This window comes from Ornithorhynchus anatinus, chromosome 15, assembly GCF_004115215.2.
Source record: "Ornithorhynchus anatinus isolate Pmale09 chromosome 15, mOrnAna1.pri.v4, whole genome shotgun sequence".
Taxonomy (NCBI): Eukaryota; Metazoa; Chordata; class Mammalia; order Monotremata; family Ornithorhynchidae; genus Ornithorhynchus; species Ornithorhynchus anatinus.
The window spans coordinates 25009093-25025460 of NC_041742.1; the positions used below are offsets into that span (position 1 = coordinate 25009093).

The following is a 16368-nucleotide window of genomic DNA, read 5'->3' on the forward strand; positions in this document are numbered from 1 at the left end:
GAGGAAACTGAAGCGGGAGGGTGGTGGAACAATTGTTCCACCTCCATTTCATCTGTACTGTGCCACTGTCCCCTTTCCCCCATCCTCCCCCTCCAAATAGGCCAGGCCACCCCTTCTCCACCGACAAAGCATTATTAAGGTCACATCTCCCCCAAAAGGCCTTGTCCGATTGAGCCCTTTTTTCCCTGGCTCCCTCTCCCTTCTGCATCATTTATGCACTTGGATCTGTGACCTTTGGACATTTGATTCATTCATTCGTATTTATTGAGAACTTTCTATATGCAGAGCACTGTACTAAGCACTGGGAATGTACAGTTGAGCAACAGAGACAATCCCTGTCCAGTAATGGGTTCACAGTCTAAATGCCCCACTTGATATTCGCCCCACTCCCAATTCCACAGCATTTACATACCTATTTTTAAATGATATATTATCAATTATTTATTTCTATTAGCGTCCATCTCCCCCTCTAGACTGTAAGCTCCTTAAGGGTGGAGAACATGTCTGCTAATCCTGATGTATTATACTTTCCCAAGCGCTTAGTACAGTGCTTTCTTTACACAGTAATAATAATGATGGTATTTGTTAGGCGCTTCCTATGTGCCAAGCACTGTACTAAGCGCTGGGGTAGATACAAGGTCATCGGGTTGTCCCACGTGGGGCTCACAGGCTTAATCCCCATTTTACAGATGAGGTACCGGAGGCACAGAGAAGTTAAGTGACTTGCCCAAAGCCACACAGCTGATACGTGTTGGAGCTGAGGTTAGAACCCACAACCTCTGATTCCCAGGCCCCTTGCTCTTTCCACTAAGCCATGCTGCTTCTCATAGCAAGCATTCAATAGATACCGCTGATTATTATTATTAATAATAATAATTACAATGGCTTTGGCTAAGCACTCACTATGTGCCTGGCACCGTACTAAGTGCTCAGGTGTCTACAAGCAAATCAGGTTGGACACAGTCCCTGTCCCACATGGAGCTAACAGCCTTAAGTCCCCATTTTGCAGATGAGGGAACAGAGGCCCAGAGCGGCCAAGTGACTTGCCCGAGGTCTCCCAGCCGACAGGTGGCGGAGTCGGGATTAGAACCCGGGTCCTCCTGACTCCCAGTGCTCTATCCACTAGGCCACGCTGCCTCTGCATTGATTGATAACTGACTGATGGATGGATTCCATACTTTGCTAGGGAAATGGCACCAGGGTGTGAACTGCGAGTCCCGCACTGATTACTGCCATCACCCCCTCAATCACGGCTTCGACTATTTCTTCGGCATGCCCCTCACCATGTTGAATGACTGCGAGGAGGGGAGAGGCAGTGAGATCGCCTTACGCAGCCAGATGCAACACCGCTTCCACACCCAGATACTCGCCTTGGCGTTGCTCACCCTCACCGTCGGGAAGATCGCCGGCTGGATCCCGCTCGGGTGGAAGGTGATCTTGGGCTGTGCCGTCTCCGTTCTCCTCTTTTTCGTTTCCTGGTACTCCAGCTACGGGTTCCTCCGGCGGTGGAACTGTATCATCATGAGAGACTACGAAGTCACGGAACAGCCGCTGGTCTTGGAGAGGTTGATGCCCGCCATCCTCAGGGAAGCCATTTCGTTTCTCGAAAGGTAACGGAAGCCACCGGCAAGTTTCTTCCTTCAAACGGTTTCACCCTGAGCTTGTTGTTAATAATGACAGTAGTGATGGTGACATTTAATAAGGTCGGTATGTGTCAAGCACCGTTCTAAGCGCTGGCTTAGATGAAAGCTAGTCGCTGCCAGTCCCACGTGCGAGTCACAGCGTTAATTCCCATTTTCTAGATGAGGTCACTGAGGGACAGAAAAGTGAAGTGACTTGCCCAAGGTCACCCAGCAGACACGCGGCATAGCCGGGATTAGAACGCCTGTCCTTCTGACTCCCAGGCCCTGGCTCTATCCACTAGGCCACGCTGCTTTTTGAGTTTCAGATGATAGTCCAGGAGGAGGAATGTCACTTTTCACTCCTTTTAAACCCTCAGTGACTAATTTGTTCTCCCAGACCTGATGGACATTAACACGCCCTTGTGTTGGTTTTCTCTTCAGGAACAAGCAGCGGCCTTTCCTCCTCTTTCTCTCGTTCCTACACGTCCACACCCCACTTTACACCACAGAAAAATTCCGGGGAGTCAGCCAGCATGGTTTATACGGAGACAATGTAGAGGAGATGGATTGGATGGTGGGTAAGTCTTAAAAGTCTTTCACGAGACCCTTCTGGTTCAATGGAAATATGTTCTGTTCCATTCTAGTTTCCTTAACCTGAAAAGGTAATTTACTAGTAGGTTACAGAAAGGTGAATTTTAGACTTGTAAAAACAATTCAGAAGTACCTGAGTTCTAAATCCTGCTCTACCACTTGTCAGCTGTGACCTTGGGCAAGGCGCTTCACTTCTCTGAACCCCAGTTCCCTCATCTGGAAAATTGGGATTAATATTGAGAGACCCATGTGGGACAGCGACTGTGTCCAATCTGACTGTCTCATAATTATCCCGGCACTTAGTACAGTGCCCGGCACATAATAAGCACTAAGCGATACCATTAAAAAAAAAAAAAGGTGTCCTTAGAAAAGTCTTTCACAAAACCCTTCTGGTTAAATATAAATATGCTTTTCACCCTACTAAACTTGTTAGGCTGAAAGAGTAACTTGCTAGTAGGATACAGAAAGATAAATTTTAGAAATAATGCTCCAAACACCAAAAGGAGGGCTAAAGGCCCTTCATTTTCCTCTCATCCTTCTTCCAAATTCCCTCGGCCCCACCTATAGTTCATTTCACTAGCATTTGGCAGGCAGGACTCTAAATGGAAAGGGCCTTTAGCCCTAGAGTGGAGAATACAGCTTTCCCTAGGCTCTGAACCCCCGGGGGACAGGGTCTTGTATCTCCTCCAGCACTTAACATAATGCTTGGCATAGAGCACTTAAGATCATTGTTATTAGCAGCATTGTTATTGCCGTTAGCCCGGAGACCGGTGGTAATAATGATAATGATGATATCTGTTAAGCACTTACTAGGTGTCAAACACTGTTCTAAGTGCTGAGGTAAGTATAAAGTAATCAGGTTGGAAACAATCCCTGTCCCGCGTGGGTCTCACAGTCCTCGTCCCCATTTGACAGATAAAGTAGCTCAAGAACAGAAAAGTGAAGCGACTTGCCCAGGTTCACACAACGTAGGCAAGTGGCAGAGCCGGGATGAAAACCCAGATCATTCTGACTCCCAGGCCCGGGCTCTATCCACTAGGCCATGCTGCCTCTCCCCTTTTGGACGTGTAAACGAATTACAATTTAACAGTCACACCTGCAAGCTATCCCTTTGGTTACGGGTTTTCCTGAATGGCGTTCGGGCTCGTCTCACTCGGTCTCTTTGTATTCTCAGGCCAAGTTCTCGCTGCCATTGACAAGGAGGGTTTGAGGAAGAACACGCTGGTTTATTTCACCTCAGACCACGGAGGGTTCCTGGAGATTCGGGATGGTAATGTACAGCTTGGAGGCTGGAATGGCATATACAAAGGTAAGAGCAAGCCAGGTTGTGAGCTGTACCCTTTATCCACCCCACCCTCAGCCCCACCGCACTTCTGTCCTTGTCCATCATTTATTTCTATTAATATGTCTCCCCCTCTGGAACGTAAGCTCCTTGTGGGCAGGGAATGTGTCTACCAACTTCTCTTGTATTCTCCAAAGCGTGTAGTACAGTGCTCTACACACAGAAAGCACTCAGTAAATACCATCGATTGATGGACTAGTGTCTGTCTCCCCCTGTAGACTGTAAGCTCCCTGTGGGCCGGGACCATGCCTACCGACTCTGTTCTGACTCTGCCAAGCGCTTAGTACAGTGCTCTGCACTCGGTAGGTGCTCGGTAGGAGAGGAATTGATTCTGGCTCCGCAGCCTGGTCAGAGTAATTTCATTTTCTGTAGCGTTCAAGTAATGGCCAGAGGCCAAGAGAAAAGGAAGACCTGTTTTCATAGGAACGTCCAGCTGTTTAAATAGTGCAAATCTGGATCGGAGGACTATTTATTGTTGGCCCTCTGGCCCTTTAGAATGATCGCTCAGGAATAACCATCATCATCGTATCGATGAAGCGCTTACTGGATGCCAGTTCTGAACTAAGAGCTGGGCTACATATAAGATACCATAGCCTCACCCACCAGATCCGTATGACTTTTGAGATGAAGCAGAGCTCCTAGGAATGGGTCTGAGAGGAACTTGTGGTGGTCAGGGAATGTCTCTTCCAAGCGCTTAGTACAGTGCTCTGCACACAGTAAGTGCTCAGTAAAGACGATTGAATGAGTGAATACTGTATTCTACTCCAGCGCTTAAAAGAGGGTTTGGCCCATGGAAAGCACCTAACAAATACCAAAGTCATTATTAAGGAATCTGAATCATTTAAGAATGGTCCTCAAAGAGTTTGCGACCTAATCAGTTTCAGGTTCAACTCTGTTTGCTGACACTGTTTCTTCCACACCAGGAGGTAAAGGAATGGGAGGCTGGGAAGGCGGGATCCGCGTGCCGGGGATTTTCCGGTGGCCGGGCGTGCTGCCCGCCGGCGGGGTCATCGACGAACCCACGAGCCTCATGGATATCTTGCCCACCGTGACCACCTTGGGAGGAGGAACCCTGCCCCGCGACAGGTAGGAAGGAGTCCAACATCCTTTCACTTTTGTTCATTTTTCTTTCTCGCCGCCGACCTCTCGTCCACATCCTGCCTCTGGCCTGGAATGCCCTCCCTCCTCATATTTGATGGACAGTTGCTCTCCCCGCCTTCAAAGCCTTATTAAAGGCCCATCTCCTCCAAGAGGCCTTCCCAGACTAAGCCCTCATTTCCTCTTCTCCCACTCCCTTACACGTCTCCCGTGTACTTGGGTTTGCTTCCTTAATTCACCCCTCCCTCAGCCCCACAACTCCCATGTCCCTTCCCAACCGAATCGGCCACCACATGGACTCGGGAGCTCTCCTCCCAGGCAGCGGTTCCTTGGACTGCCTGCTTCCCATTTCCAGGCTAGCTCTTTAGCAGCCTTTTGGCCACCGACCGCCGACTTTAGCAGCTTTTTGGCCACCGACCGCCGACTCATCCACGCCAGGACCGCCCCTCTCTCCCGGGAAGCTGAGCCTTGTCATCGCCCGGAGCCTTGGAGCCATTACCGCGTGGGCTTGGGATCTCTGCTCCCCTGAGGCGCAGCCTCGGCCCGCCCGGCCCCGATTCCCGACAAGCCCCCACCTTCGCCTGCCACTCGCCGACTCATCTGCGCCTCCTCCGCCTCCCCCAGGGAGCTAAGCCTTGGACCGCCCGGACCCGTGCCCGCCTCATCCTTTCCCAACCTGGACCTCCACACCCCCGCTCGGGAACTCCGACACTAAGGATCTTCACCCCCACAGACCCCCAGCCACCAGCTGCCATTCCATCCCCACCCCTGCTCGGGCCCGGGGACATTGCGCTCCCCTTCTCGAACCTGGGGACATTGTTCTCCCCTGCTCGGCCCTAGGGACATTGTGTCCTCTGGGGACATTGTGTCCCCCTGCTCGGGCCCGGGAACATTGTGCTCCCCAACTGCCCCCCCCACTCCGCCTGAGGCTGCCATTTTGGGAAGCCCTCACTCCCTCTTCCCCCTTGAGGTGATTCATCTCCCCCGCCCCCGCCGACGATGTCCTTGTTCTCACCGTGTTACCTTACCTTAGCCGCCGCCTACGGCCGCAACCCACCCCGGACTACCTCAGGGCTCCCCCCGCCGCCACAGGGACATTTGGTCATGAGCTCTGGGACTCTCTAGGCCGCTAGCCGCTTGACTTTCAGTCTGATCGGGTAGGGTCGGGTCGTCCCCCGACCCTGGTCATCGCCTGCTTATTAACACTATTGTATTGTATCTTACTGTACCATGTCGCCGTATTAGCCATTTCGCTTGTTATCGTTCAATGTAGTCAGTGCTGCCACCCACCTCCCTGGCCTCACCAGCCGCCTGACTTTGAGTTTGATCAGGTCGGCCCTTAATCGAGCCTACCCCCGACCCTGGTCATCGCCCGCTTATTAACACTACTGTATTGTATTATACTGTATCATGTTGCTATATTACCGATTTCGTTTGTTACTGTTTATCGTTGTCAGTGCTGCCACCCACCTCTCTGGCCTCACCATGTCCCTCCTCCCCCCTCCTCCCTCCCGCCCCTTCCTATCCTCCCCTTCCCCTTCCCCTCTCTCGCTCAGCTCTTTCCCGCTCTCTCCTCTGCCTCCCCCCCTCCCCTGCCCCACCCTAGAACCCCACTTTACCAGCGCTACCCCTCTTCCCCCTCCACCTACTCTCCCCCCCACCAAACCCCCTCCTCACCCCCTCCCCCCTTCTCTCTTCCCCACCCACGCCCCATCCCAGTCCTCCTGTCCCACCGCTACCCCTCTCCCCGTCCAGGGCCCCGCCACCTCCTTCCCATCCAAACCCTCCCCTCCCCCCGCCCTCTCCCTCCTCCCCCCCTTGCACCCACAGCTACTTTCAAGTGTGGCCTCTGGAACCCCCGCTCTATTACAGGTAAGCTACCTTTCGTCCATGACCTTTTCCTCTCCCGCTCTCTCCTCCTCCTCGCCCTTTCAGAAACGTGGCTCACTCCCGAAGACACGGTCTCCGCCGCCGCTCTCTCCGGCGGAGGCCTCTCCTTCTCCCACTCCCCCAGACTCACCGGTAAGGGAGGAGGCGTCGGCTTCCTCCTCTCACCCTGTTGCCGCTTCCGCACTATCCCTTCTCCCCCCTCCCTCTCCTTCCCCTCCTTCGAAGCCCATATCATTCGCCTCTACCACCCCCTCCAGATACTTGTCGCTGTCATCTACCGCCCTCCCGGTCCCACCTTCGACTTCTTCAACCACCTAGACCCCTTTCTCACCTTCCTTCTCTCCTTCTCTCTGCCCACTCTGATCCTCGGAGACTTCAACATCCATATGGATGTACCCGACGACTCCTCTGCCGCCCGCCTGCTATCCCTCCTCAACTCTGCCGACCTCCTGCTCCACCATACCACGCCCACTCGGTCACACCCTCGATCTCGTCATCTCCTACCGCTGCACTATCTCCTCCCTCACCGACTCTGAAATCCCTCTCCCTGACCATAACCTTCTCACCTGCCTCATCTCTCACACTCCCTCCCCCTGCAAATCTTCGCTACTGCCCCACAGAGACCTCCGCTCTCTCGATCCCATCCGTCTTTCCAAAAGCATCTCTCCTCACCTTGCCGCCCTGTCCTCACTTCCCACTCTTGACGATCGGGTCTCCGCTCTCAACTCCACCCTCTCTACTCATCTCGACTCTCTCGCCCCCCTTTCCCTCCGCCGCTCTCGCTCCACTAACCCACAGCCCTGGATCACCTCCTCCGTCCGCCTCCTACGCTCCTATGCTCGAGCTGCTGAGCGCTGCTGGCGAAAGTCCAAGCACCGAGCCGACCTCACACACTTCAAATTGATCCTTTCCTGCCTTAACTCTGCCCTCTCCTCCGCCAGGCAAAATTTCTTCTCCTCCCTCATGGACACCCATGCCCGTCACCCCCGCCAACTGTTCCGGACCTTTAACTCTCTCCTTAGGCCCCCTGTTCCTCCCCCTCCCCCATCTCTCACCCCCAATGATCTGGCCACCTATTTCATCACAAAAATCAACACAATCAGGTCTGAGCTCCCCAAAGTCACCCCTCCGCCTCTCCCCTCCCCCGTACCAACCCTCCCCTACTTTTCCATCCTTCCCTGCAGTATAATAATAATAATGTTGGTATTTGTTAAGTGCTTACTATGTGCAGAGCACTGTTCTAAGCGCTGGGGTAAACACAGGGGAATCAGGTTGTCCCACGTGGGGCTCACAGTCTTAATCCCCATTTACAGATGAGGGAAATGAGGCACAGAGAAGTTAAGTGACTTGCCCACAGTCACACAGCTGACAAGTGGCAGAGCTGGGATTCGAACTCATGAGCCCTGACTCCAAAGCCCGTGCTCTTTCCACTGCGCCACTCAGGGGAGATCTCCTCCCTCCTCACAAGTGCCACCCCCTCCACCTGCGCCTCGGACCCCAATCCCTCTCACCTTATTAAAACCATCGCCCCTGCCCTCCTCCCTTCCTTAACTTCTATTTTTAACCACTCAATCTCCAATGGCTCCTTCCCCTCTGCCTTCAAACATGCCCACGTCTCCCCTATCCTAAAAAAACCCGCTCTTGACCCCACTTCCCCCTCCAGTTATCACCCTATCTCCCTACTACCCTTCCTTTCCAAAATCCTAGAACGAGTCATCTACAATCGATGCTTAGAATTCCTTAACTCCCATTCTCTCCTGGAACCCCTCCAATCTGGCTTCCGTCCCCTCCATTCTACCGAGACTGCTCTCTCTAAGGTCACCCGTGACCTCCTTCTTGCCAAATCCAATGGCTCCTACTCCATTCTGATCCTCCTTGACCTCTCTGCTGCCTTTGACACTGTCGACCATCCCCTCCTCCTCCATACCTTATCTCACCTTGGCTTCACGGACTCCGTCCTCTCCCGGTTCTCCTCTTATCTCTCTGGCCGGTCATTCTCGGTCTCCTTCGCTGGCGCCTCCTCCCCCTCCCATCCTTTAACTGTTGGAGTTCCTCAAGGGTCAGTTCTTGGCCCTCTTCTCTTCTCCATTTACACTCACTCCCTCGGTGAACTCATTCGCTCTCGCGGCTTCGACTGCCATCTCTACGCAGATGACACGGAGATCTACATCTCCGCCCCTGTCCTCTCCCCCTCCCTTCGGGCTCGCATCTCCTCCCGCCTCCGGGACGTCTCCACCTGGATGTCGGCCCGCCACCTAAAACTCAACATGAGCGAGACCGAGCTCCTCATCTTCCCTCCCGAACCTGGTCCTCTCCCAGACTTCCCTATCACCGTGGATGGCACGACCGACCTTCCCATCTCTCGGGCCCGTGATCTCGGTGTCATCCTTGATTCGTCTCTCTCGTTCACCCCACGCGTCCTATCCGTCACCGAGACCTGCCGGTTTCACCTTTACGATATCGCCAAGATCCGCCCTTTCCTCTCCACCCGGACGGCTACCTTACTGCTACGGGCTCTCGTTATATCCCGGCTAGACTACTGTGTCAGCTTCTCTCTGATCTCCCTTCCTCCTCTCTAGCCCCACTCCGGTCTATTCTTCACTCCGCTGCCCGGCTCATCTTTCTGCAGAAACGATCTGGGCATGTCACTCCCCTTCTTAAACACCTCCAGTGGTTGCCTATCGACCTCCGCTCCGAACAAAAACTCCTCACTCTAGGCTTCGAGGCTCTCCGTCACCTTGCCCCTTCCTACCTCTCCTCCCTTCTCTCTCTCTACCGCCCACCCCGCACGCTCCGCTCCTCCGCCGCCCACCTCCTCACCATCCCTCGGTCTCGCCCATCCCGCCGTCGACCCCCGGGCCACGTCCTCCCACGGTCCCGGAACGCCCTCCCTCCTCACCTCCGCCAAACTGATTCTCTTTCCCTCTTCAAAACCCTACTTAAAACACCTCCTCCAAGAGGCCTTCCCAGACTGAGCTCCCCTTCTCCCTCTACTCCCTCTACCACCCCCCCTTCACCTCTCCGCAGCTTAACCCTCTTTTCCTCCCATTTCCCTCTGCTCCTCCCCCTCTCCCTTCCCATCCCCTCAGCACTGTACTCGTCTGCTCAACTGTCTATATTTTCATTACCTTATTTATTTTGTTAATGAAATGTACATCTCCTTGATTCTATTTAGTCGCCATTGTTTTTACAAGATGTTCTTCCCCTTGACTCTATTTATCGCCATCGTTCTTGTCCGTCCGTCTCCCCCGATTAGACCGTAAGCCCGTCAAACGGCAGGGACCATCTCTATCTGTTGCCGACTTGTTCATTCCTAGCGCTTAGTACAGTGCTCTGCACATAGTAAGCGCTCAATAAATACTATTGAATGAATGAATGTCCGTATCCATAATTTATTTGCATTAATGTCTCTCTCCCCCTCTATTCTGTAAGTTCATTGAGGAGAGGGTCCGTGTCTACTAATTCTGTTGTACTCTCCCAAGCGCTGAGTACAGTGCTCTGCACACAGTAAGCGCTCAGTAAATATGATTGATTTATTTAGAACTAGTACTGATGCTATTTATTAAGCACCTACTTTGCAAAAAAGTGCTTAGGTGAGAAATGGACCCAGAGGCTCACAAACAACAGGAAAGGGTAGAAAGATGGGAGATAAACATATAAGGAAGGATGAAACAACAAAAACAATAGGAAAGGTAAGAACAGTGATAAATCCCATAAGAGGGCTAGGGCACTGGGGGTAGGGAAGGAGAATGTTGGGGCCCCTCGTGACTCTGAATCCAGCAGCCACTACAGTGGCCACAGCCATACTTTTCATTCAGTCATATTTATTGAGTGCTTACTGTGTGCAGAGCACTGTAATAAGCACTTAGAAAGTACAATTCAGCAATAAAGAGAGACGATCCTTGCCCACACCGGGCTTTGAGTCTTGAAGGCTACTTCCCAGCAGCGTGTGCAGCCCTCCCACCTGGTGGAAAGTTGACAGGCCTCATGCTGTTGCTGCTGCTTCTTCCCCTTCCTGGCAGGAAAAGAAGAAGTAGTGTGGTATTTGTTAAGTAGTTACTATGCGCCAAACACTTTGTGGTGGTAGCTACAAGATAATCAGGTCCCACATGGGGGTCACAGTCCAAGTAGGTGGAAGAACAGGTGTCGAATTCCCGTTTTGCAGATGAGGGAACTGAGGTCCAGAGAAGTAAAGTGGCTTTCTCGAGGCCACGTTGCAGGTAGAGAAGCAGTTTGGCGTAGCGGAGAGGGCACAGGCCTGGGAGTCAGAAGGTCATGGGTTCTAATCCCAGCTCCACCACTTGTCTCTTCTGTGGACCTTAGGCAGGTCACTGCTCTTCTCTGGGCCTCAGTTACCTCATCTGTCAAAGGGCCATTGAGACTGTGAGCCCCACATGGCATAGGGACCGTGTACAGCCCCATTTGCTTGTATCCACCCCAGGACTTAGTACAGTGCCTGGCACATAGTAAGCTCTTAACAAATACCACCATTATTATTATTATTATTACATGGCAGAGGCAGGATTAGAATCCAGATCACGTGACTCCCGGGCCTGCCCCGTTTCCACTAGGCCACGCTGGGAGAAGGGGCTGATGAGAGTCGCAGTGGAGTAGGGGGTGGGGTGGTGAGATTGACCCCCCCCCCCGACAGTAGCATAACAGGACCCAGTTAAAGCCCCGACGTCTGTGATACTGTTAAATTGTACTCTCCCGAGTGCTTAGTACAGTGCTCTCAACACAGGAAATGCCACTGATAACGATGCAGTGCTTAGAACAGTGCTCGGCACATAGTAAGCGCTTAACAGATGCCAACGTCATCATCGTCATTATTATTGTTATGCTGACAGAGGAGCAGTCGTGCTCCTGCATTTCCCCTGACGTGTTTTCCGTCCGTCCTGTCAGGGTGATTGACGGCCGGGACCTGATGCCGTTACTGCGCGGAGACGTTCGGCGCTCGGACCACGAGTTCCTGTTCCACTACTGTGGGTCCCATTTGCATGCCGTGAGGTGGCACCCCAAAGACAGTGAGTAGAGGCGTCCGGTCCGGATATTTTGGGGCAGTCTTAGAGGGTGGTACCGTCACATAAAAAACCTAAATTTGCTTATAAATTTGAGAAGGAGGCTGGTCTAGTGGGGAGCTCATGGGGCCTGAGTGTCGGAAGGACCTGGGTTCTAATTCCAGGTCCACCACATATCAGTAGGTGTGACCTTGGGCAAGTTATGCCTCTTCTCTGTCCCTCAGTGACTGCATCTGTAAAATGGGGATTGAGACTGTGAGCCCCATGTGGGACAAGGATTGTGTCCAACTGGTTTAGCTTGTATCTACCCCAGCGCTTAGAACAGTGCCCGGCACAAATACCATCCTCAGCAGCTTTCCAGCCGAGTAACAATCAAAAAAGCACCATAGCTTTGAGGAATGAACACAAGTCTGGGAGTGTGAGTTCTAATCTGGGCTGGCCTGCTGGGTGAACTCGGGCAAGTCGCTAAAAATAATTGGCAAAATCAATAATAACGATAACTGTGGTATTTGTTAAAATGGCATTTGTTAAGTGCTTTACTCTGTGCCAGGCACTGTATTTAGTACTGGGGTAGATAAAATCTAATTAGGTTGGACACAGTCTCTGTCCCACGTGGGCCTCAAGGTCTCAATCCCCATTTTACAGATGAGGTAACCGAGGCCCAGAGAAGTGATGTGACTTGCCCAAGGTCACAAAGTAGACAAGTGGCGGAGCCGGGATGAGAACGCAGGTCCTTCTGAGTTCCAGGTCCCGGCTCTAGCCACTAGGCTACACTGCTCCCTTTATTCAGTGTGGCTCAGTGGAAGGAGCCCGGCCTTGGGAGTCGGAGGTCATGCGTTCGAATCCCAGCTTTGGCACTTGCCAGCTGTGTGACTGTGGGCAAGTCACTTAACTTCTCTGGGCCTCAGTTCCCTCATCTGTAAAATGGGGATTAAGACTGTGAGCCTCACGTGGGACAACCGGATGACCCTGTATCTCCCCCAGCGCTTAGAACAGTGCTCTGAACATAGTAAGCGCTTAACCAATACCAACATTATTATTATTATTATTATTCACCCCACCCTCAGTCCCAAAGCACCTTATGTCCATATCCACAATTCATGCATTTATATCAGTGCCCAGATCCCCTCAAGACTTTAAGCTGGTTGTGGCAAAAAATTCGCCCGCCAACTTTGTTACCTTGCAATAGTAATAATAATGATAGTATGATGCCAAGCACTGTTCTAAAAACTGGGGTAAATACAGGCTTATCAGGTTGTCCCACGTGGGGCTCACGGTCTTAATCCCCATTTTGCAGATGAGGTCACTGAGGCCCAGAGAAGCGAAGTGACTTGCCCAAAGTCACACGGTTGACAAGTGGCGGAGCAGGGATTAGAACCCACGACCTCTGACTCCCAAGCCTGGGCTCTTTCCACTAAACCACCCTGCTTCTCCACTAAGTACTACTACTTAGTAGAGAACTTGCACTAATTACGCGCTGCTTTTACTTTCCCAGTCGTTGAGTAGAATGCTCTGCACACAGTAGGTGTTCAATAAATACCATTAATCGATCGATTTGCCTCGGAGGATCTGAACGAGAGGTCGACAGCGAGGAGGTGAGAGTCGGGCCCAGTGGATAGGTTGGCGTTAGAGGAGCGAAGTGTGCGTGCTGGATCGGAGTGGGAGAGGAACAGCCCTCTGTCTCTTCAGATGACCCCCAAATCTCTCCTCCAAAGTCTCGGCAGGAGGGCCCGGAGGATCCAGTGGTTAGCTCGGTGCAGGTTCGATCGGTCAGGCGGTGGTATTTACTGAGCGCTTACTGTGTGCAGAGCACCGTACTAAGCACTCAGAAGAGAAAAGTATAACAGAGGGGGTAGACACGTTCCCTATCCACAATGAATTTAGAGTCTAGAGGCGGAGTTGTGTTAGAAAATCTACCTTCCCCGCTCCTTCCATGAGTGGAAACAGGGGAGAGGGGTTTTAAAGGAACAGACATGGAATCTGGGCTACGCTTCCTCCTCTGAAGGAGAGCAGCCTCACTAATTACACCTAACATCATCTTTATGATCATCGTCATCCTCAGTGGTATTTATTGAGAGCCGACCGGGTGCAGAGCACTGTACCAGACTCTTGGGAAAGCATAATACCACAGAGTCGGTAGGCCCCTTCCTTGCTCATAGTGAGCTTTCCGTCTAGAAGGGGAGACAGTTATTAGAAAAAACAAATAATTTGTAATATGTAATTTATAGATATGTACATAGAGATGGATATGTACAGCAAGAGAAGCAAATCGAAATTAAGGACTTGAAAGGCAATGGGTTTTATTTCAATGGGCGTCAAATCTTGGCCAAGAGCTGATTGTTGTGTTTGAATGTGCATATTCATTCATTCAGTCAATCGTATTTATTGAGCGCTTAGTACAGTGACTGGCACATAGTATTAATTCAATACAATAGTATTTATTTAGCGCTTACTATGGGCAGAGCACTGTACTAAGCACTTGTTACAATTCAGCAACAGAATTCGGCAATAGTAAACACTTAACAAATACCATAATTATTATCGAGCGTTTACTGTGTGCAGAGCACTGCACTAAACGGACATATTCCTTGCCCACAACGAGCTTAGAATCTAGAGGAGGAGACAGACATTAATCAAAATAATGATAGAGAAGGACATAAGTGCTTTAGCGCCGGAGGGGTGCGGAGGGGGATGAATAAAGAGAGGGAATCAGGGTGAAGGAGAAGCGAGTGGATAAACCAAACCAGCTTCAAACAGCCAATGGAAATGGGACCTTAATCGCGTCAGGTCGTTTATGCCACGGCAGTTTCACGGCCTCCCGGGCCAATTACTCTAGGTAATAATAACCGTGGTGTTTGTTAAGCGCTTACTATGTGCTAAGCACAGGGGTGGACACGAGCAAAGCGGGCTGGACGCCATCCAGCCTTTGCTAGTCCACAAGAGGGCAGTATGGCCTGCATAATAATATAAATAATAATTCATCGGTGATCCGGGGAAGCCCTGAGCTTCCCCGGTTCACCTCATACCTGGGACGCCGGAAGCTCGACTCCATCAGCCAGCCACGCCGCTTGCATCCTCTGTGCAGTTTGAACCTCGTCGGCCGAAAGCCTGATCCTGGAACGACAGCGGCGCCCTCGGGGAAGGAAATGAGAGTAACGATAAGAAGAACGATACTAATAAGTCGGTCGATGGTATTTATTGAGCGCTTACTGTGGGCGGAGCACTGTACGACGCACTTGGGAGAGTACAGTGGAACAACGTAACAGACGCATTCCGTGCCCACAAAGAGAGTGATGGTATTTGTTACTCGGTAGTATTTATTGAGCGCTTACTGTCTGCGGAGCACTGAACTAAGCACGTGGGAGAGTACAGTACAACAGAATTAGTGGACAGGTTCCCTGCCCGAAACGAGCTTACAGTCCACAGTCTATCTCCCGTTTTATAGAGGAGGAAATGAAGGCCAAGCAACGCGACGTAAGTAGCCCGAGGTCACCCAGCAGACAAGTGGCTGGGATTAGAACCCAGGTCCTCTGACGTCCGGGCCCGGTGCTCGTTCTTCCCCTGGAAAGACTTTCCCCGTGGAAAGACTCTGGATTCAGAATTGGGAAAATGGTAGTCCAGGGAGTAGTGACCCTCAAGTTTTTGAAGCAGTGTTGTTTAGCCGGTTTGCAACTGTGACCAACTAACTGATCAGGCCAGGCACATGACCTATTCAGATTAGGATGCAGAGAGCCTCTATGTGGTTGACACCTCATTTTATTCCTTAATCGATCGATCGATTGAGCACATACCGTGCGTGGAGAGCACTGTACTAAACGCTTGGGAGAGTACAATATAACAGTTGTTAGGCATGTTCCCTGCCCACAGTGAGCTGACAGGCTAGAGGGGGAGAGAGACATTAATACAAATAAATGACAGATACGGACGTGAGCGCAGTGGGGCCGAGGGAGAGGTGAGTAAAGGGAGCAGATCCAAGTGCCGGGGCGATGCGGAACCGAGTGGGAGAAGAGGAAATTTAATCGAAGCAGATGGCTATAAGAAATGTGCAACAGACCGCCGACTGATATATGGAATAGAAGGCAACCCGATAGCTTCTTAAGCGGGCGATAAGCTGACATAAAATATAAAGAATGGAACAGCAAACATTTAGTAGCTCAAACAGCAGGCAGCGCCGTGATACAAAATGTATGAAATATAAATAACAAACTCAGGGTCTTTTCGAAACAGCAGGCAGCAACCTCATACAGAATACATGAGACATAAATGACAAACCTAGGATCTCAAACAGCAGGTACTAAGCTGATTGTAAAATAAGGAAACGTGGGGAAATAAAGTATAGCGTGTCCTTTATCCTTATTAATTGATCTTGAACAATTAATACAGAATATAAACTGATATAGAATACAGTACTTTATCTAATCTATAACTTGCCACTAATATGCCTCATTACATTACCTCAAACATTCCCACACGCATACATCCCATGAGGTGATATAATGAAGCACAAACACACACACACACACACACACACACAGAGAGAAGCAGCATGGTTTAGTGGAAAGAACCTGGTCTTGGGAGTCAGAGGTCGTGGGTTCTAATCGTGGCTCTGCCATTTTTCACCTGTGTGACTTTGGGCAAGTCACTTCACTTGTCTGTGCCTCAGTTACCTCATCTGTAAAATGGGGATTAGGACTTTGAGCCTCCACGTGGGGCCACCTGATGACCTTGTACCTGCCCCAGTGCTTAGAACAGTGCTCCGCACATAGTAAGCGCTTAACAAATACCATCATTACTATTATTATAATAG

The 16368-nt window shown here is 51.1% G+C and overlaps 1 protein-coding gene across 2 annotated transcripts in view; it reads left to right on the forward strand.

Moving 5' to 3' along the window:
- The window catches only part of LOC100075628 (arylsulfatase D-like), a 31514-nt gene that overhangs the window by 8911 nt on the left and 6235 nt on the right, over nt 1-16368 (forward strand). For both annotated transcript variants that reach the window (XR_003764759.2, XM_029079720.2), the window contains exons 5-9: nt 1187-1610; nt 2064-2200; nt 3388-3522; nt 4479-4641; nt 11446-11567. Coding sequence is in view for 1 of the 2 variants with exons in the window: in XM_029079720.2 (XP_028935553.1) it covers nt 1187-1610; nt 2064-2200; nt 3388-3522; nt 4479-4641; nt 11446-11567 (981 nt within the window). In the remaining variant the exon portion in view is untranslated. The remainder of the gene's footprint in view (nt 1-1186; nt 1611-2063; nt 2201-3387; nt 3523-4478; nt 4642-11445; nt 11568-16368) is intronic.